The 21,522-nt window shown below is 35.5% G+C and overlaps 1 protein-coding gene across 13 annotated transcripts in view; it reads right to left on the reverse strand.

Annotated features, from left to right (window-relative positions):
• The window catches only part of SCMH1 (Scm polycomb group protein homolog 1), a 198,052-nt gene that overhangs the window by 114,699 nt on the left and 61,831 nt on the right, over positions 1-21,522 (reverse strand). For 7 of the 13 annotated variants that reach the window (XM_059919957.1, XM_059919943.1, XM_059919938.1 and 4 more), the window contains 2 exons: positions 16,321-16,391; positions 3,926-4,160 (listed from right to left, as the gene is read on the reverse strand). In XM_059919957.1, the coding sequence (XP_059775940.1) occupies positions 3,926-4,160; positions 16,321-16,391 (306 nt within the window). Of the gene's footprint in view, positions 1-3,925; positions 4,161-16,320; positions 16,392-17,305; positions 17,449-21,522 lie in introns of those variants that run through there. The other 6 variants (XM_059919945.1, XM_059919942.1, XM_059919941.1 and 3 more) reach the window with 3 other exon arrangements.

Below are 21,522 nucleotides of genomic sequence, written 5' to 3' on the forward strand. Positions count from 1 at the left end.
TTATCCTCTATTTCTGTTTTTCTTCACGTAGAAGCTTTTTATAGATGTTGACTGCTGTTTCTTAATCCTTTGAAATGTCTTATATTCTCCTGGGCTTGCAAAAAACAGGATGTTCCATTTTGGCAGGGAACTTGGGTCATGAGTTTTCTGTTGGCATAGTGAAATGCAGTTTCTTTAGTAGATGAGCCTATTTGGGATGGGATGGGAAGGTTTGTAGGTCTTTTGATTTTATGGTTCTTTTTTGTTCCTGCATAACTCTAAATTACTACCCATGGTTTCCTTCTTTTCCTTCAGTATTATAGCTACCTCTCCCACAAAGGTAGTTGTCTTCCCAAGACTGCTATCTCTAGTCCCTCACTCTTTTAATTCACTCTCTTTCTTCTGATTCTCCAGTAGCCAAGGCTCTAATCAAGTAGCTCTTAGCTCTCTTTCAGTATTTCCCACTCTGGATGGGACTGTCTTTTTCTGGGGGTGATTTTGGCTGTGTTAGGCTCCCATTGCCCTCTCCCTTTTTAATGTAGTTTCTACCTACATAAAACTCTTCATTCTGGTATGGGGTGGGTACTAGCTCTAGTGGTTTCAGATCTTTATATCTGAACATGTAGACAACATGTTACTGAAATCTGTGGTATTCTTTTTTTTTTTTTAACATCTTTATTGGAGTATAACTGCTTTACTATGGTGTGTTAGTTTCTGCTTTATAACAAAGTGAATCAGCTATACATATATATATATCCCCATGTCCCCTCCTTCTTGCGTCTCCCTCCCTCCCACCCTCCCTATCCCACTCCTCTAGGTGGTCACAAAGCACCGAGCTGATCTCCCTGTGCTATGCGGCTGCTTCCCACTAGCTATCGGTTTTACATTTGGTAGTGTATATATGTCCATATCACTCTCTCACTTTGTCCCAGCTTACCCTTTCCCCTCCCTGTGTCCTCAAGTCCATTCTCTAGTAGGTCTGCGTCTTTATTCCCCTCCTGCCCCTAGGTTCTTCATGACCATTTTTTTTTCTTTTAGATTCCATATGTATGTGTTAGCATACGGTATTTGTTTTTCTCCTTCTGACTTACTTCACTCTGTATGACAGACTCTAGGTCCATACACCTCACTACAAATAACTCAATTTAGTTCCTTTTTATGGTTGAGTAATATTCCATTGTATATATGTGCCACATCTTCTTTATCCATTCATCTGTCGATGGGCACTTAGGTTGCTTCCATGTCCTGGCCATTGTAAATACAGCTGCAATAAACATTGTGGTATATGACTCATTTTGAATTATGGTTTTCTCAGGGTATATGCCCAGTAGTGGGATTGCTGGGTCGTATGGTAGTTCTATTTTTAGTTGTTTAAGGAACCTCCATACTGTTCTCCATAGTGGCTGTATCAATTTACATTCCCATCTGTGGTATTCTTGACTCCTGGTTATGTTTAGGCATGAGTTATGGGTGGTTTGATTTTCTTTCCTTTTTGATCTGTATGTTTCTGGAGAATTTATGGAAAGATTTTGATTTAGATGGTCACCATTATCCCTGGGAACTTACATTTTTTAATAGCCTATCAAGATGCTTCTAAACAGTGACTCATAAAGTAGGTTGAGAATCTTACGGTACTATGCAGCTACAAAAAGGAATGAGGAACATCTTCATACAACTAAGAAGTCATCTTTAGGATATATTGCTAAATGAAAAAAGTAAGATTGAAGAAAGTATGTATAATATGCTGTCATTTATATAAGAAGACAGGGAATACATATGTATGTATGTACACACACACACTCATACGGATATATTTGCTTATTTTTTAAAAACTGGAGTATAAACTATTAAATTAAAAGAAAGTGGTTACCCTATAGCAGAAGAAAGGGATAAGGTGAAGGGGATTTCTCTGAATATACTTTGTTTTATAGATTTCACTTTAAGAATGATTTATATATATATGACGCCAAAGATGGGATAATTCAAGAATCAATAAGTACAGTTAGTGCAATGGAGTGAAACACATCAATTATGTATGAATCTTTGAGTTTATGATACTAAACAACAACAACAACACTAGCCATAAATAATTTTGGAGGATGATGGTAATCCAATTTATTATTTTGAAAATTGGTAAATAAAGAAAAGAATCAAGCATTTAAACTGTCTTTCCTGCATGAACTGTACTTTAGGATAACCAAATAGTTGATGAAAGTTTATTTAAATAGACATGTTCCATTTAATTTATGTGGACCGAATGATAATATTAAAATTTCCCATTTTGCAACCATAATGAAGTGATGGGTCTAAATCAGGGGTCAGCAAACTATAGCCAGAAGGCTGGCCACCTGTTTTTGTAAATAAAGCTTTACTGGAGCACATCCTTGCCCATTTGTTTATGTATCATCTATGGCTGCTTTCACATTACAAGGACAAAGCTGACTAGTTACAACGGAGAAGGTATGGCCCATAAGCCTGAAATACTTACTACCTGACTCTTTAAGAAAATCTGTCAACCCCTGCTCTAGACCACAAGCAGTAATGGCTGCTACATTATAAAATGAGAGACAACCAGACCATATATGCTTCCTAATAAAGACCACCGCCTATGAAATATTCTTATGAAAAAATTGAACCTTAACCTGATCAAGCCTCTAGATCTAGTTACCAATTTCTAGGAAGAGAGGACATGTTAAATGATACCACAGAGATACAATCAGCAAAATCTAACTGTGGGAAAATTTAAAGACAAATGACTTAGGTTTTTCAACAAATAAATTGCAAGAAAAAATAAGAGAGACAAGGAGAACCCATAGACTAAAAGAGACTTAAGGGACATATCAACCAACTGCAATATGTTGATTTTATTTGGATCCTGATTCAAAGAAAATGGAATAAAGAGAGAGAGAAAGAGAGAGACAGATAGACAGATAGACAAACACTAGGGAAAATTTAAACACTGAGTAAATATTCGTTGATATTAAGGAATTATCATTATTTACATGTGATAATGTTACTATGATTATGCTTTTAAAATATTAACTATGAGAGACACATACTAAATATTTAACGATAAAATGATACTATGTTTAGGCAATTGGGCAGGAGCAGGCAGGGAGTGTGTATATAGGATACATGGACATTCACTGTGCTATTTTTTTCTACTTTTGTATACATTTGAAAGTTTACATTACAAATAATTTTTTTTAATGGAGGAAAATGTTAAATAACCACCTAGGGAGGTCTTTCAAATGATACTGTCCTCTAATGTTCCTTTAATTTAGCACAGCCTCCTGAAGGGAACATAGCCTATAACCCTTCTCTCTCTATCCTCTGTTGAGACTCACTGCAATAGTGATTAATAGTAACTGATGAGATGGGCTAAATCATGCAGGTATACTGCGGCAAAAAAAGGTGAATCTGATCTTGAGGAGAAAAATACAGTGGGGTTATTAGTTTAAGTAAAATAATGCATTTTACTTAATAATTGATTCAAAGTGAGAAAATTCCAAGGACCAAGTAAAAATTTAGGGGAAAGGAGATAACAGGTCTTTGTAATAGTCATCCTTTCTACTGGGAGATTTTTCTCTCACTTCCTGTTATCACTGTAGGATTTGGTGAAAACTCTATGGTTTTTTGAGGCAAGTTAAATGTCAAGATCTCCTTCCATTCTTTTTCTCAGGGTAAAGGGGAAGTGATAAAGAAGGATGAAATGTGCGGCTTCTTGTTAGAAAAAGAAGAGCTTGAGAGAAGCTTGGATATCATAAGTTAATGTAGAATGGATAGGTCCAGATTTTTCAGGTCATTTCATTTTAGGTGGGCCTTTTCTTTTGCACCATATGAAAAAGAAGGGATAGGCAGAGGACCCTATGTTTTCCTTTAACAGGATGTACAATTTAGGGAAGATAACTAATGGGCTAGGGAGAGCTTGGGTCTAGTTACTCACCCAGAGGGGGCTGCAGCATACCCCCATTCTTCTCACAATTCCCGATAGGCTGGATTTCAGCTGAGTCAACCAGACGCCAGAAGTCATTCTTGTTGTCGCTGCCATCAAGGCGAAGGCGGAGGCGAGCGCCTGTCAGTCCAACTACTGTGGCAATACAGGTAGATGTGGTGTTCCTGGGATCCTGTGCTTCCAATTTCATGCTGATCTTGAACTCGTTGCTTGGAGGTGTGTAGGACTGAGGAGAACAAGCCATGGGGATTAGGCAAACTGAGAATAAATGACATTTTCAGTAAGGATATTAAGAGATGGAACCTGAAAGTTTATGCTTTGGACTCAAACTGGTTACAGCTGGGTCAGGAACAACCCCCTTGAATTATTCCCTAATACTTAGGAAGGGTTTCATACAAAATAAACACTGAAATGTAAAATGAAAGGGAAAAAATTACTTCCCACTGAAGCATCAAATATTGACTCACCAGTAAGAAAAGGACAAGAGTGTCTCAAGTGGCCCTTGCTTAAATGCTGTTTTTCATCCTATCGTCTCCAAATCCTTAACCCTCCAGGTGTTCTTAACATTTTCTTTTTAGAAATCATCCTATTAAATTATCATATCCTTAGTGCCTCTTCATGGAGCATTTCAGTGTATTGGTTTGTATGTCTACCACACAGACTAACCATTGGCAGTTGATTTTTTTTCTTACTTTGACATTAACCTATAAATCAATTCCTATTTTTTAAAACAACTTTTAGTTATAATTGACATAAAATAAACTATACACTTTGGTAAGTACCGACATATGTATACACTCATGACACCATATACATCACGTACACCCTGGAAAACATCACCACAATCAAGATAAGGAACATGGACACACTCTCAAGTCTTGCATATCCTTTTATAATCTCTTTGTCTAGCTCTTCCCAGACCCCTCTTTCCAGGCAAACACTGCTTTACTTTCTATCAGTGTAGACTGGTTTGCATTTCTAGACTTAAATGGAATCATAGAGAATATACTCTTTTTGGGGGTCTACTTTCTTTCACTCAGCATAACTATTCTGATATTCATCCATTTGTTGAATATATCAATAATTCATTACTTTTTTGTTAAGACCACATTTTTTTAGAGCAGTTTTAGGTTCAAAACTTAGCAAAATTGAGAGGAAGGTACAGAGCTTTCCCATAAACATCCTGCCGTAACAGGTGCAGAGTCTCCCCTATTATCAACGTCCCCTACCACACTTGTTAAAACTGATGAACCTACACTGACACATCATAATCACCCAAAGTCCACAGTTTACATTAGGGTTCTCTCTTGGTGTTGTATATTCTATGAATTTGGTCTAATGTAGACATGTATCCATCATTATAGGATCATACAAAATAGTTTAACTGTACTAAAAATCCTCTGTACTTTGCCTACTCATCCACTCAGTTATTGGCAACTGATCTTTTTACTGTCTCCATAGTTTTGTCTTTTCCAGAATGTCATATGGTTGGAATCATACAGTACATAGCTTTTTCAGATTGGCTTCTTTCCCTTAGTAAGCTGCATTTAAGCTTCCTCTATGTCTTTTCATGGTTTGATAGCTCATTTCTTTTTAGGGCTGAAAAATATTCCATTGTCTGGCTATACCACAGTTTATTTATCCATTCACCTACTGAAAAACATCTTGGTTGCTTCCAAGTTTTGGCAATTATGAATAAAGCTGCAATAAACATCCATATATATATACAGGTTTTTGTGTGGACATAAATATTCGACTCCTTTGGGTAAATACCAAGGAATGCAATTGCCGGATTGTACGGTAAGAGTATGTTTAGTTTATAAGAGATCACCAAACTGTCTTACAAAATGTCTGCAACATTTTGCATTCCCACAAGCAATGAATGAGATTTCCTGTTGCTCCACATCCTTGCCAGAACTCGGTGTTATCAGTGTTCTGGATTTTGGCATTACAATACGTATGCAGTGGTATCTCACTGTTGTTTTAATTTGCATTTCTCTGATGACATATGATTTAGAACACCTTTTTTATGCTTTTTTGTCATTTGCCGATCTTCTTTGGTGAGGTGTCTGTTAACATCTTTGGCCCATTTTTTGAGTTATTTTTTTATTTTGAGTTTTTAAGTGTTCTTTGTATATTTTGGATAACAATCCTTTGTCAGACATGTCTTTTGCAAATATTTTCTCCCAGTCTGTGGCTTGTCTCCTCACTCTCTTGACAGTGTCTTTCACAGAGCAGAAGATTTTATTTTAATGAAGTCCAGCTTATCACTTATTTCTTTCATGAACTGTGCCTTTGGTGTTGTATCTAAAAAGTCATTGCCATACCCAAGGTCATCTTGGTTTTCTCCTATGTTATCTTCTAGGAGCTTTATAGTTTTGTGTTCTACATTTAAGTGTGTGGTCTATTTTGAATTAATTTTTGTGAAGGGTGTAAGATCTGTATATAAATTCCCTTTTTTTTTTTTTTTTTTGCATGCAGCTGTCCAGTTGTTAAGACCTTTGTTGAAAGGACAATCTTTGCTCCACGGTATTGGCATTGTTCCTTTGTCAAAGATAGGCTGACTATATTTTTATGGGACTATTTCTGGGCTCTCTATTCTGTTCCATTTACCTATCTGTTGCTAACACCACAATCTCTTTTTTTTTTTTTTGAGAATTTTAAGCCTTTTAATTAAAACATTAGAAAACTTAAATGCATAATAAACACAACTATTTGCTCATTTAAGGGGGTCTTAATTTCTATCAAAGAGCATTTCTTTAAACACAACTACTAAAATTTGTAGGCAAGGACATGTGTACTCCTTTCTACCCTAACCATCAAATCTGTGATATGTGAATAGGACAGTCTTCGGGAGGGAGCATGTGTCAAAGGGAAAAACGCAACACAGGAAAAACAACAATAAAATAGGTCCAAATAACCTATGTTAGTAGAGCTGATACTTTATATTTGTACTACATTTTATAGTTTATGAAGTGTTTTCCATTCATTAGATTACATAATCTTCACAACTCTTTAAGGTAAAATTGTATTGTCCCTGCTGTACCCTTAAGGAAACCACAGCTGGAAAAAATTAAGTAAACTATGGATTATTAAAAGTATTTATAAATAATTATTACTTCAATTATATTGTTAAGAACTGATGTTCTTAAAAGAAAATGCAAGAAGGCCAATGTCTCCTGTCAATCTATGAATTTTCAAAAAAAAAAAACAATTCAGTTAAACTTTCAGGGATAATAGCCCATTAAGGAAATGGTAAACATGTAGCTGCTAATTAGATCTTGCATTGGGATAACTGCTTCATTTTGTTTCACTGGCCAATGTATTTGGCTTTTAAAGACAAGTTCTCAAACACAGAAGTCAAATAAACTCAATTTTCAGTAAACTGGGCTACTGAGATTTTTTTTTAAGTAAAACGTTTCCTACCTATGATATAAAATGAACATTACATTTCTGAAAAGTACGACATTATGAAAAGCCATTTAAAATAGATGACATTCAGAAAGTGTATAAAACTGAGCTTCCTAAGTACTATAGAAAATATGAATTAAAATATAACATGCATTCTGCTCTACTATTCTTTTTTTTTTAACATCTTTATTGGAGTATAATTGCTTTACAATGGTGTGTTAGTTTCTGCTTTATAACAAAGTGAATCAGCTATATGTATACATATATCTCCATATCCCCTCCCTCTTGCATCTCCCTCCCACCCTCCCTATCCCACCCCTCTAGGTGGTCACAAAGCACCGAGCTGATCTCCCTGTGCTATGCAGCTGCTTCTCACTAGCTATCTATTTAACATTTGGTAATATATATAAGTCCATGCCACTCTCTCACTTTGTCCCAGCTTACCCTTCCCTCTCCCCATGTCCTCAAGTCCCTTCTCTATGTCTGCATCTTTATTCCTGTCCTGCCCCTACTTTCTCCAGAACCACTTTTTTTTTTTTTAGATTCCATATATATGCACCACATCGTCTTGATTACTATAGCTTTATCGATAAGTCTTGAAGCTGGGTAGTGTCAGTCCTCTGACTTTGTTCTTCTCCTTCAATACCGTTTTGGCTATTCTACATCTTTTACCTCTCCATGTGACCTTTAGAATCAGTTTCTCAATATCCATAAAATAATGTGCTGGAATTTTGATTAGGCTTGTATTATGTATATTAACCTTGTATCCTGCAACCTTCTTACAATTGCTTATTAGTTCTAGGTGTTTTGTTGTTGTTGTTGTTGTTATTGTTGATTATTTCAGATTTTCTACATAGACAATAATGTCACCTGCAAACAAAGCCAGTTTTATTTTTTCCTTCCCAATCTGTATATCTTTTATTTCCTTTTCTTGTCCTATTGCTACATTTAGGACTTCCAGTATGATGCTGAAAAGGTGTGGTGAGAGGGAATATTCCTGTTCCTGATTTAGTGGGAAAGCATCTAGTTTCTCACCATTAAGTATGATGTTGGCTTTAGGTTTTTTGTAGATATGATCATTCATATAGCATAGAGTAGCATAACAACTCTAATACTCATCCATACTGCTGCAAGTATCAATAATTAATTTCCTTTCACTGCTGAGTAGTATATCGTGCTGATGAACATTTGTTGTGTTTCTAGTTTTTAACTATTACAAATAAATCTATGAACATCCTTCTATAAATCTTCATCGGAAATACACTTTCTTTTCTCTTGGGTAAACATCTGAAAGTAGAATGGATGGGTCATATGGTAGGTATTTGTTTAACTCACATACCAGAAAATGTACCTTTTTACAGTGTATAATTCAGTGAGTTTCAGTATATCCACAGAGTTGTGCAAATATCACTCCATCTAAATTTGGAACATTTTCATCAATCCCCCCCAAAAAGAAACCCCATACCCATTAGCAGTCTCTCCCCATTCTCCCCTTAACCCAATGCCTGGAAACCATTAATCTACTTTCTGTTTCTGTGGATTTGCCTATTCTGGAGTTTTAATATAAATGAAATTACACAATATGTGTGTGGCTCCTTTCTTCACTTGGCACAATGTTTTCAGGTTGAATCTATGTTGTAGTGTTTATCAGCACTTCATTTATTTTCATTGCTGAATAACATTCCAGTGTAATGCATATACTACATTTTTTGCTTATCCATTCATCAGTTCATGGACATGTGGGTTGTTTCCTCTTTTTGGCTTTTATATATAATTATGCCACGAACACTTGTGTATCAATTTTTGTGTAATCATATGTTTTTATTTCTCTTGGGTATACACCTAGGAGTGAGATTGCTGGGTCATATGCTAATTCTATGTTTAACATTCTGAATAACTTCCAAACTGTTCTCTAAAGTGGCCACAGAATGTTATAATCTCACCAGCAACATATGAGGGTTCCAATTCTCGATATCCTCATGAACACTTGTTATTGTCTGCCTTTTTGATTTCAGCTATTCTAGTATTTGTGAAGTGATATCTCATTGCAGTTTTGATTTACATTCCCCTAAAGACTAATGATATTAAGCATCGTTTATGTGCTTATAGGCCATTTGTATACATTTGGAAAATATCTATTCAACTTCTTTGCCAATTTAAAAATGAAATTATTTGTCTTAACTGTTGAGTTGTTCATCATATCTTCTGGATACAAGTCCCTCATCAGATCCGTGATTTGGAAATATTTTCTCCCAAAAGGCAGCTGGGTCTTTTCACTTTATTGACAGTGTCTTGGGAAGCACAAAACCTTTTAATTTTGATAAATTTTGAAGTTCAGTCTATCTACAGTACTTTTTCTTCTGTTTTTTGCTTTTAGTGCCATATCAAAGAAACCATTGCCTAATCCAAGGTCAGGAAGATTACTCCTGCGTTTTCTTCTAAGAGTTTTATAGTTTTAGCTCTTATGACTATCATCCACTTGGGAGTTAATTTTTGTATATGGTGTGGAGATAGGATCGAACTTCATTCTTTTGTTTGTGTATATCCAGTTTGTCCTTGCATTAGTTGTTGAAAATCCCACTGAATTGTCTTGGCATCCTTGTTCCAAATCAATTGAACATAAATGTAGGAGTTTATTTCTGGACTCTCAAACCAAATCCACTGACCTATATGTCTATCTTTATGCCAGTACCACACTGTCTTGAATACTGTAGCTTTGTAGTAAGTTTTATATTGATTTTTTAAAATTAATTAATTTATTTATTTACTTATTTTGGGGTGTGTTGGGTCTTCATTTCTGTGCGAGGGCTTTCTCTAGTTGCGGTGAGTGGGGGCCACTCTTCATCGCGGTGCGCGGGCCTCACACTGTCGCGGCCTCTCTTGTTGCAGAGCACAGGCTCCAGATGCGCAGGCTCAGTAGTTGTGGCTCATGGGCCTAGTTGCTCCGCGGCACGTGGGATCTTCCCAGACCAGGGCTCGAACCCGTGTCCCCTGCATTGGCAGGCAGACTCTCAACCACTGCGCCACCAGGGAAGCCCTGTAGTAAGTTTTTAAATCAGGAAATCCTCTATTTTTGTTGCCCTTTTCTGAGATTGTTCTGGCTACTCTGGGTTCTTTGTATTTCTATATGATTTTAGGATCAACTTGTCATTTTCTGCAAAATAGCCAGCTGGGACTTTGATAGGAATTACATCAAATCAATAGATAAATTTGGAGAGTATTAGTATCAGCTGTGTGATTTGTCAATATTTTCTCCAAGTCCATGGCTTATATTTTCCTTCTCTTACCAGTGTCTTTTGAAGAGCAGAAACTCTTAATTTTGACATTTACTTTATGAATTTTTTAAAATGAATCATGCTTTTAAGGTGTTTTCTAAAGTTTTCTTTATATAAGTGTTTTGTATATTTGTTAGTTTATTCCTAAATATTAATTTTTTGTTGCTTTTGTAAATGGGAGTCTCTCTTCCATTATATCTTCTATTGAGTTACTTTTAACCATTGAGTAAAATGCTGGTTTTAGTTCTGAGGTATACATATTTTTTCATGTTAAGGATGTATTATTCAGTTCCTACTTTATTTAGTGTTTTCTTGGTTTGTTTGTTTTGCTCAATAGTGTGTTGAAGTTTTTCTGTCAAATTATATTCTGAAGTAATTGACCCATTTTACATTTTTACCAGTATTTTATGAAAGTTCCATTTATCCCACATCCTTGCCACTATTAGGTATGGTCAGTCTTTTTTTTTCTGAGTGATATTTAAACAAATGTATAGAGATATCTCATTGTGATTTTACTTTGTATTTCCCTAATGAAATAATATTGACCATCAATTCACTTATTTGCCACTGATTTATTTTCTTTGGTGTTTGTTCTAGTCTTTCAATCTGGATTGCTTTTCTTTCTTTTTTTGGCCTGGTGACATTGGTACTACAGCAATGAATAGAAGTGGCAAGGGCTGACATCCTTATCTTGTTCCTGACCTGAAGGGAAAACATTTAGTCTTTTACCATTAAGTATGCTATTACTAGATTTTTCACAGATACCCTTTAGAGTATAGGATTTAGGAAATTCCCTTCTATTTCTTGTTTGTTGAGAGTTTTTATTAGTAATGGACATTGGATTTTTTTAGATACTTTTTCTGCATCTATTGTGATGATCATAATTTTTCTTCATTAGTGTATTCATATGGTGCTTTATATTGATTGGTTTTTGAATGTTAAATCAACCTTGCATTATAGGAATTAAAACCCACTTGGTCATGATGAATTATTTTTATATATCGTTGGATTCAATTTCTTAAACTTTTGTATAACTGACTCCCTTTGCTATACACCTGAAACCAACACAACATTGTAAATCAACTATACGCCAATAAAATTTTCTAAAAAATAAAAAAAATCAAAATATAGTAGCAGAAAAAGGTAAGGATGTTTGATGCTGAGAGAATAAAAGTTGAAACTGAAAAAAATGTTTGTTTAGAATTTTTAATGTGTTTTCATATGGGATGTTGCTTTGTAGTTTTCTTTCCTTTCCATGTCTTTGCCTGGTTTTGGTATCACAGTAGTGCTTACCACATAGAATGAGTTGGGAGGTATTCCTTTCTCTTAAACTTTCTGGAAGAGTCTGTGTAGAATTTGCATTACTTTTTTTTTTTTTTTTTACTTTTTTTTTTTTAATTAATAGACTTTTTTTTTTTTTAAGTATTTGTTTATTTATTTATTTATAGCTGTGTTGGGTCTTCGTTTCTGTGCGAGGGCTTTCTCTAACTGTGGCAAGCGGGGGCCACTCTTCATCGCGGTGCGCGGGCCTCTCACTATCGCGGCCTCTCCTGTTGCAGAGCACAGGCTCCAGACGCGCAGGCTCAGTAGTTGTGGCTCACAGGCCTAGTTGCTCCGTGGCATGTGGGATCTTCCCAGACCAGGGCTCGAACCCGTGTCCCCTGCATTGGCAGGCAGATTCTCAACCACTGCGCCACCAGGGAAGCCCTGCATTACTTTTTCCTTAAATGTTTGGAACAACTCACCAGCAAAGTCATCTAGGACTGGAATTTTCTTTGTGGGAAAGTTTTTAACTACAAATTCAACTTCTGTAACAGAAATAGTGCTATTCAGATTTTCTATCTTCTTGAGTGAGCTTTGGTAATTTGTGTCATTCATAAAAATTATCCGTTTCATCTAACTTGTCAAATGTTAAAGGCATAAATTTGTTCCTAATATTCCTTTACTACCCTTTTAATATACGTAGAATTAATAGTGATGTTATTTCTTTCAGTTCTGGTATTAGTAATTTGTGTTTTCTTTTATTGATTAATCTATCTAGAGGTTTATCACTTTTATTGATCATTGTAAAGAACCAGCTTTTGGTTTCAATAATTTTCTCTGTTGTTTTTCTTTTTTATTTCATTGACTTATGCTCTAATTTTTATTATTTTCTTGCTCTTTTGAAAAATTATTTTAAAAAATAATTATTTTTATTATTAACTTTTTCCCTAGTTTTTAAAAGTGGAAGCTGAGGTCACTAAATTAAACTTCTCTTCTAATATAGGCGTTTAGTGCTATAAATTTCCCTAAAAGTACTGCTTTAGCAGTGTCCCAGATTCTGAAATGTTCTGCTTTCATTTCGTTTAGTTGAAAATACTTTCTAATGTCCCTTCTTGTGTTTCTAAATATCCATGAGGTGTTTAGAAATGTGTTAGTTTCCAAATATTTGGAGATTTTCTAGGTATCTTTCTGCTATTGATTTTTAATTTAACTCCAATGTAATCAAAGAACATACTTTGTATTACTTAAATCCTTTTAAATTTATCAAGCCTTATTTTATGGTCTAGAATATGGTCTAACTTGGTAAATGCTCTGCATGCACTTGAAAAGAACATATATTCTGTTATTGGGGAGTGTTCTATATATGTCAATTAGGTTAAGTTGGTTGATAGCATTGCCCAAGTCTACTATATACTTGCTGATTTTCTATTTGTTCTTTAACTACAGAGAGCCCTACAGACAAATTTTAGATTTCTCTCTCCTTACAGTTCTATCATTTTTTGCTTCATGTAAGGACTGTGTGACCCCTTTTCATGATGAAATTACTGTATTTATACCTGATAATATCCTTTGCCTCTGGAATATACTTTGACATTAATATGCCATTTCAGCCTTATTATGGCTTGATGTCAGCATGGTAAATTTTTCCATTCTTTTACTTTTAAACTATTTGTGTCTTTACATTTAAAGCATAATTTCTTGCAGGCAGTATATAATTGGGTCTTACTTTTTATCCAATGTGACAAACTCAGCTTGTTAACTGGGGCATTTAGACCATTTATAATTAGATTATTGATGTGGCTGGACTTAAATCCACCATCTTGCTATTTGTTTTCTATTATTTTAGTGGTTGCTTTGGGGTTTAGAGTAAACATATTTAAATTATCAGTCTATCTTCAAGTAATTTTATACTACTTCATGCATAAGAATTTTATAATAGTATACTTAAGATTTCTCCCCTCTTGGCTTTTATGCTATTGTTATTATACATTTACTAATACATGTTATCATCACCTCTACAACACAATGTTATTATCATTGTTTATACAGTCAATTATCTTTATAGAGACTTAATAAGAACATCTTAAGTATTTACCCTTGTAATTACAATTTCTAGTGACTTTCATTCCTTTGTGTAGATCTGTAATTCTATCTGGTAACATTTTCCTTCTGCAAGATGGACTTCCATTTAACATTTCTTACAGTGAGTCTGCTAGTGATGAATTCCTTCAGTTTTTGTGTATCTGAAAGTATCTCTATTTGGCTTTCATTTTTGGAAGATATTTTTGCTGGATATAGAATTCTGGGTTGACAGTTTTTCTTCTGACACTTTGAAGACGTTATTCAACTTTCTTCTTGTTTGAATTGTTTATGACAAGAAAATATAATGTCATTCTTATCTTGGTTCCCCTGTATATAAGGTGCCTTTTTTTCTCTGGCTGCTTTTAAGATGTTCTCTATCCCTAGTTTTGATAATTTATGACATGCCTTAGTATAGTTCTCTTCTTGTTTCTTTTTTTTTAGGGGATTCATTTAGCTTCTTGAATCTGTGGATTTACAGTTTTCCTCAATTGTGGAAAATTTTTTGCCTTTTTATATTCAAGTACTTTTTCAGTCCCCCATCTCTTCTCTCCTTTGGGCACTCCAATTACATGGTCTATGAAGTTATCCCATGCCTCACTGATCTCTTTTTCATCTTTTTAAAATTCTTTTTTCTCTTTGTGTTTCATTTTGGATATCTTCTATTGCTACGTTTTCACATTTATTAATCTTGTTTTCTACCATTAACTGTTTCCCATCTAGTGTATTTTTCATTTTGCACATAGTGATTCAATGTATCTTTTTATATCTTCCATGTCTCTGCTTAACTTTCAACCATATGGAACATAATTAAAATAATTAATTGTTTTAATGTTTTTATCTGCTATTCTAAGATTTGTATAGGTTCTGTTTCAATTGATTGACTATTCTGTTCATTATTAGTTATGCTTTCCTGCCTCCTTACATGCCTGATTATCTCTGACTGGATGCCAGACATTGTGACTTTTACCTGTTAGGTGCTGGATATTTTTGCATTCCCTTCTTGTGCTGTGTTCCTAGATGCAGTTAAGTTACTTGGAAATAATTTGATCATTTTGAGTCTTGCTTTTAGTTTGTTAGGCAGGTTCAGAGCGTGCTAATCCTGAGGCTAATCATTTCCCACTACTGAGCAGGATCTTTCCAAGTATTCCACCCAATGCCACATGAATTATGAGATTTTCCAGTCTAGCTGGTGGGATCAGGCACTATTCCCAGTCCTGTGTGAACACCAGGCTCTATCCTTTTACTATCCTTCTAATCCTTTCAGACGGTTTTTCCCTTGTCTTGGATGCTCACATGCATATACTGAACAACGGTACTTTGATGAACACTTGAAGGGGGGTTTCCACAGTTTTCTTTCTGTGCAGCTTTCTCCTCTCTGGTACTCTGTTCTGGAAATTCTAGTTTCCCTGGGCTCTCAGTTCCATCTCCTAAACTTAGGGAATCTCCCAGGCTCAACCTGGGTTCCCCTTCCTTGGGCCATGGTCTCAAAACTATCTTAAGGCACTAAATATAAGGGGGCTCAACTCATTTGTTTTCCATCTCTCAGAGATCACTGTGCTTAGTTGCCTGATCTTCAGTAACTTGAAAACCATTATTTAATATATTTTGTCTTTTTAAATCATTTCAGGTGGGAGTATGAATTTAGTCCCTGTTATTTCAAATGAGCAAAAGTCCTAAATTTGTACTTTTATTTATTTTATTTAGAGCATAGACAAAATTAAAATTCAAAGCGAAACACTGACAGTTTGTGGAAATAACGATTGAATACTAAAGGGAGGGAGATATAAACAACTTCCTGATGTGTAGCTTTATTTAGCAACAGTACACTTCTTTGTTTACTAGCCTTATCACATACTGATATAGTCAACATCATCTGTACATTGTATGGGGCACTTAATCCTATGTAGGAAGCTCTGAATGTCCTCTGATGAGGTCCTAACACACTCCCCAATGGGATTCAGGGCCAGTATTCTTATGGAAAGATAAGATTGTGGCAGGGGAGTTGAATACAGAGATATGAATACTGCTCCACTTTCAAGAATTGTCTAAGGGCTATAACTCTGTTTCCTATCTGCCTGAACTAATAGCTGCAGTAAAAATTAGCGACTGTTTTCAGTAACACAGAATAGCCTCAAGGAGGTGAAGAGATGGAGAAGGTGTTACTTGGGATGAAGTTGGGGAGAATGTCTAAAACTCACAGTGAGTTTTGAGTCTTGAGTTGTATTCTTCCCATAGAAGTTTATTCTGGGGACTTCAGGTGAGAAGCCCAAGGGCTCCCACCTCATGTTTTGCTTGTCTAAGGACCAGAAAAGACTACTTGCCTCCCACCTACTAAAGATGTTGAGAATCAATTACCTGCTTGAAGCAATGGACAGGCGCTGGGACTGAACATGTTTCTTTTAGGTATTTGTCCCAGGTAAAATGACCTGTAAAGGAAATAGAAATCTCTATCACAGTCAACCTCCTAAAAAATGTTTTCAGGTTGTAACCTACACTAAACATTAGGCTATTTTCAGACTCGTCTGGAGCATAAGAAAACTTATTTTGCCCTGGTTGGGCTCAAAGGAGTATTAAGGGGAAGAATCAAGGTGACCTGAGTGGATCATTTTAGATCAATGTTTTTAAATCATGGTCTAAGATGACCTGAGGTGTTTTTCATGTCAGTCCCTAAAGTGATCCAGAATGCTAGAGCAAGTCATACCAGTGTCTCAAAGAAGTATCCAGGAAGCTCATGGAAAACAGAACAGAAGAGGCAGAAAGTGTGTGAGGAGATTCCTTCTGAACAATCCGACTCCTGTAAAGGTTCCTTATTGCCATCAAATGATTGCTTTTAACACCTAATGTGGTTGAATCCTACCGTCTCAGCTCAGAAAGAATAAAGAAGAGACTATCTTGAGACATTGGGTAAGAGGAGCTGTCAAGGGCAGGAAAAGCCAGAATGAGTGAGATTATACTTGAATCCTCACTCTAAAAACTGTTTCTCTCTCACCCACCCCTAACCCACTCCTATCCCTGCCACTGTCGCATTGCTCTGAGGTGCAAAATGACAAAGATCTGTTAATTTAGAGAAAAGTACATCCTCAGAAGCATTTCTGATGACAGTAACTAAGAATAGGTTGGGAAATTTACAGAATCTTTTAGCCTCTTGAAGTGGCCTTAGGGCCTCTCAAAGTTTGAGGAACACTGTGCTAGAGAAACAATCTTTAAGGTGACACTTATTGGGGTCAGGGAAAACATTTTAAGGGATAGGCTATTAAAGACATATCTTACTGGACCACAAAAGATTACCAAGTTCTTTATTAAAGGTTAAATCAATTACGAATCTCCCTCTAATACCCACCTAGAGGTGACCCCATGATGGAGCAGGGAAGGTCCCAGAGACTCTCACAAGCTAAAACACTGTAGCAAACCAGCATTTCTTGAAGCTTCCTTTGCAGTGGAGCAGCACAGGGCCCCTTTGGGCCATGCAAAAAGCACTAGATGCTGGGAATAAAAACGAGTCACTGAATGATGAAGTCTAAATCACTCCAAAGATGATGCCAAGACTTTATACTCTATTGACTTTATAGCTTCTGTTTTAAAACTGGTTCCTTTCCCACCATCATAACCAAGCCAAATAGATTTGGCCAGAAATCAGTCAGTTCTGAACTATCTCATGCACTGGCCAATGATTAATCATCTTGAATAGACAGTTAGCCCATAGGGTAAATGAGATGGGTATTTCCTGGAGTCAAGATTTAAAGAGCTTATCAGAATTTAATAAAGCGTTTGCTCTTAGCTGAGATGGCTCTAAAGCAAAGACCGAATACTTTCATCACTATTGGCTGTTAGAAAAAGAAAACGTTAAAAATTATTTTTCCATTCTTACAAATAAATAAGTCAAATAGTAAGTCTTGGATTTGACTAGACTGCAGCTCTTGAACTCTAGCATGTATAGCAGCACTGCCCACTAAAACTTTCTGTGATAATAGAAATGTTTTGTATCTGTGCTGACCAATAAGGTAGCCACTAGACACATGTCACTACTGAACACTTGAAATGTGGCTAGTGTGAGTGAGGAATTAAATTTTAAATGTTATTTAATTTTAACTAATTTACATTTAAATACCTACATGTGGGTAACAGCTACTATATAAGGAAAGTGCAGGAAGAGATTTGGTCAGTCCTGGGTTGCTTGTATAAGTTTGCGTTCTGACCAAAAGCATCCAAAAGACTTTGGCTTTAGGAATTATAGCAGCATTGGGATACCAAAATAATTAGGGTATGAATTATAGTTCTCTATTACACATATCAATTATGGTAACCAATCCTTATTATATAGGTAAGAAACCTCACATCTTCTACCATTTAGGGAGCACCCTATTACCAACTGAATGAAAAGGAATCTCTTTGTTAAAAGCAGTTCACCCACTGTTGAAGGTTCACTAGCTTGAACTATACCTAGATTAGTATTTTCTTAAATTTGACTGCTTAGGCTATTTATAGCTTAGTCCCTTATTATCAGGTAAATTGCCAAATAATTTTTATTGACTCAGTAAGAATATCTGAGCACCTATTACAGTGTCCCATAATGAAGCCAAACATCACGTCTACCACATCACCAAGCACTAAAATATCACAAAAGAAATAGGAGAGGCAATAAAGTATAGATCAGGGGTTGGCAAACTTTCTGTAAAGGGCAGACAGAAAAAAATTTTATGCTTTTTGGGCCATTCAGTCTGTGCCACAAATACTCAACCTGTACGTTGCAGCATGAACACAGCCACAGACAATATGTAATTGAATGGGCATGGCTGTGTTCCACTAAAACTTTATTTATAAAAACTGGCAGTGGGTTGCATTTGGCCCCCAAATAGTTGTTTGCCAACCCCTAAGATATAATGTTGATTCTCAAATGCTACTTACCATCAAAATCTCCTAAATAATTTTTCTTTAAATACAGTTCTGAGACCCATCTTCAGAGGTCCTCATTCAGTAGTCTCTGAGTGTGGTCTGAGAATCTGTATTTTCAAAGGCTCCCTACATAGTACTGATTAACTTCTATGCCTAGAAACTAATAGTGTAATTGAAAGAATGATACTGAGAGTCAGAAGATGCTGGTTAAAGCCCTGTTTCTATAACTACCCATCTTGAATAAATCACTTAATCCTTCCAAGCATCAGTTTACTCATCTGAAAGACAGAGACAATATCCCACAAGATTGTACACACACTCATTCATTCAATAAATACTTATTAAACTCCTTCTAAGTGCAAAAGCACTGTGTTAAATGTTACGGGAACAAGACAGACATGGTTCCCAAATTCATGGAGCCTGCAGTTTAGAAATAAACAGAAGTATTAAATAAATAATAACACAAATAATCTGGCATAATTATGATAAATTTAAGTTAATGAGGTAGTACAGGTTGCCCTGAGAATGCAGAACAGGGAAATCTAATCCATACTTGGGTCAAGGATTACTGTGAAGATTAACAGTATTAACTAATATTTTATAATTTACAGAGTCATCAATTATTCATTCAACTGACGTTTGAGTATCCTCTATGTGCCAGACACTTTTTCTAAGTGCTAGGATAAGCAGGAGGTCCCTGCCCTCATGAAATTTACATTCTGGTGCATGATGAGGTACAATTAATCCACAAACAAATAAATAAGGTAATAAGTGATAAGTACTTGAAGGAAATAAAATAATGCGATGTGACAGATAGAGACTGGGAACCATCTTAGGTGGTGAAGTTATGGACAGATGCTCTACACAGGAAACATCTGAGCTGACACCTTACAAATGAGAGAAAGACAGTCGTCTCATCTGTATTGCTGAATAATGCTTATGAAAGTGTTTTATAAACTATAACAAACATACCACATGATAGTTACATTTATTATTAGGAAATAAGATCCCTGCCCTGAAGAGACTTACAAACTGCATAGAAGTACCTTAAAAAATTAGAAGTCCCCTAAAATGTAAAGCACAAGAGATCCACTAGCTGAATGCTTTAATCCCTTTCTCTAATATTCATTCATTCAACAAATATTTATTGTGCAACTACTACTATATGCCAAGCCCAGTTCTAGGCACAGGTGATACAGAGAAGAACAAAACAGCCAAAATCTCTGCCCACATGGAGCTTACATTCTAAGGGGGAAGAGAGACAATAAATAAATAAACAAATAAATACAATTCAATTGGTCCAGAAGGTAACAGGGACACCAGATAATAACTGTACAGTTTCTGGCCCTTTTCAAATAAAGAAAAAGTAAAGCAAGGTAAGAGGGAAAAAGAGTGCTGAGAGTGTGTGTGCTGTTTTAAGCAGGATGGTCAAGAAAGGCATCTTGATGAGGTGATATAAAAGCTGAGATGTGAATGGTCCCTCTAGCCTCTGCTTAAATAATTCCAATGATGAGAAACTCATTATTTGGCTATAGTTCAATAGCACAAATGGATAGATTTTAACCGTTAGAATCAGCCAAAGTCTGCCTTCTTCTAACCTTTACCCACTGGTCCTAGACATAATATATCTAATCCCCTAAATACGTCCCAAATCCCTCAACTGCTTCTAATTTAACATGGTTATGTCAGGCACCTCCATTCATGCTGGCTATTGTTCTGTCCACATTCCTCTACAAGAACTCTACTTTGTTCCACCTAAAGTGTGGAACAAATTCTTAAGAGCAGTAAAGACAATCATAGTCTTTAGACCAGAAATTGGACTCCAAGATTACTGCCTGAAAAGTGTTCCATTGTTTATGTGCACCATAATTTACATAACAGAAGTATTTGTTAAATACTATTGATGGTCATTTAAGTGTTTTCTAATTTTTGATGTGTATCTTGGTGTACATATCTTTAACACCTTTACGATTATGTCCTTAGGGCAAATTCCTAAGAGTGGGATTAATGGTCAAAGAGTATGCACATTTTATGTTTTGATACAACAGAATTCCTACCAATAGAGCATAAGAGTATGCTTCTTATATCCTTGCTAAAACTGTTTTAACAATTTCTATAATTTTGATAATCTTATCAGTGAAAAACAAAACACTGTTATACTTATATTTGCAATTCTTTGACTACTAATACAGTTGAAGATCTTTTTAGCCTTATTAGTTTATATTCTGTTTTTGCCATTTTTCACTGAGGTATTCTTTTGTTTTCTCACAGATTCTAAGAGTTCTTTGTAGAGTGAAGATATATTAGTCCTTTGTCATATATGTTGAAGACACTTGTCTCAGTCTGATAGGATTTGCCCTTAAATTGCTCAGTCTTTTATTTTATGACTTCTTGATTTCATATCATGCTTTCCTCACTTCAGTATTATAAAAATAGTAACCCATGTTTTCTTCTAGGATTTCTAAAGTTTCATGTTTTTACATTTAAATGTTTGATCTATTTGGAATTTGTTTTGTGAGACAAATGAGGCAAAGATGCAGCTTTCCTTTCCACTTTTGTTCAATAAATGTGCTTCAACTTCACTTATTGAACAAATCATCTTCTCCCCACAGATCTGAAATGTCACCTTGATTATATATTAATTTCTTATATACACTTGGATCT

This window comes from Balaenoptera ricei, chromosome 1 (assembly GCF_028023285.1).
Source record: "Balaenoptera ricei isolate mBalRic1 chromosome 1, mBalRic1.hap2, whole genome shotgun sequence".
In the NCBI taxonomy this organism is placed as follows: Eukaryota; Metazoa; Chordata; class Mammalia; order Artiodactyla; family Balaenopteridae; genus Balaenoptera; species Balaenoptera ricei.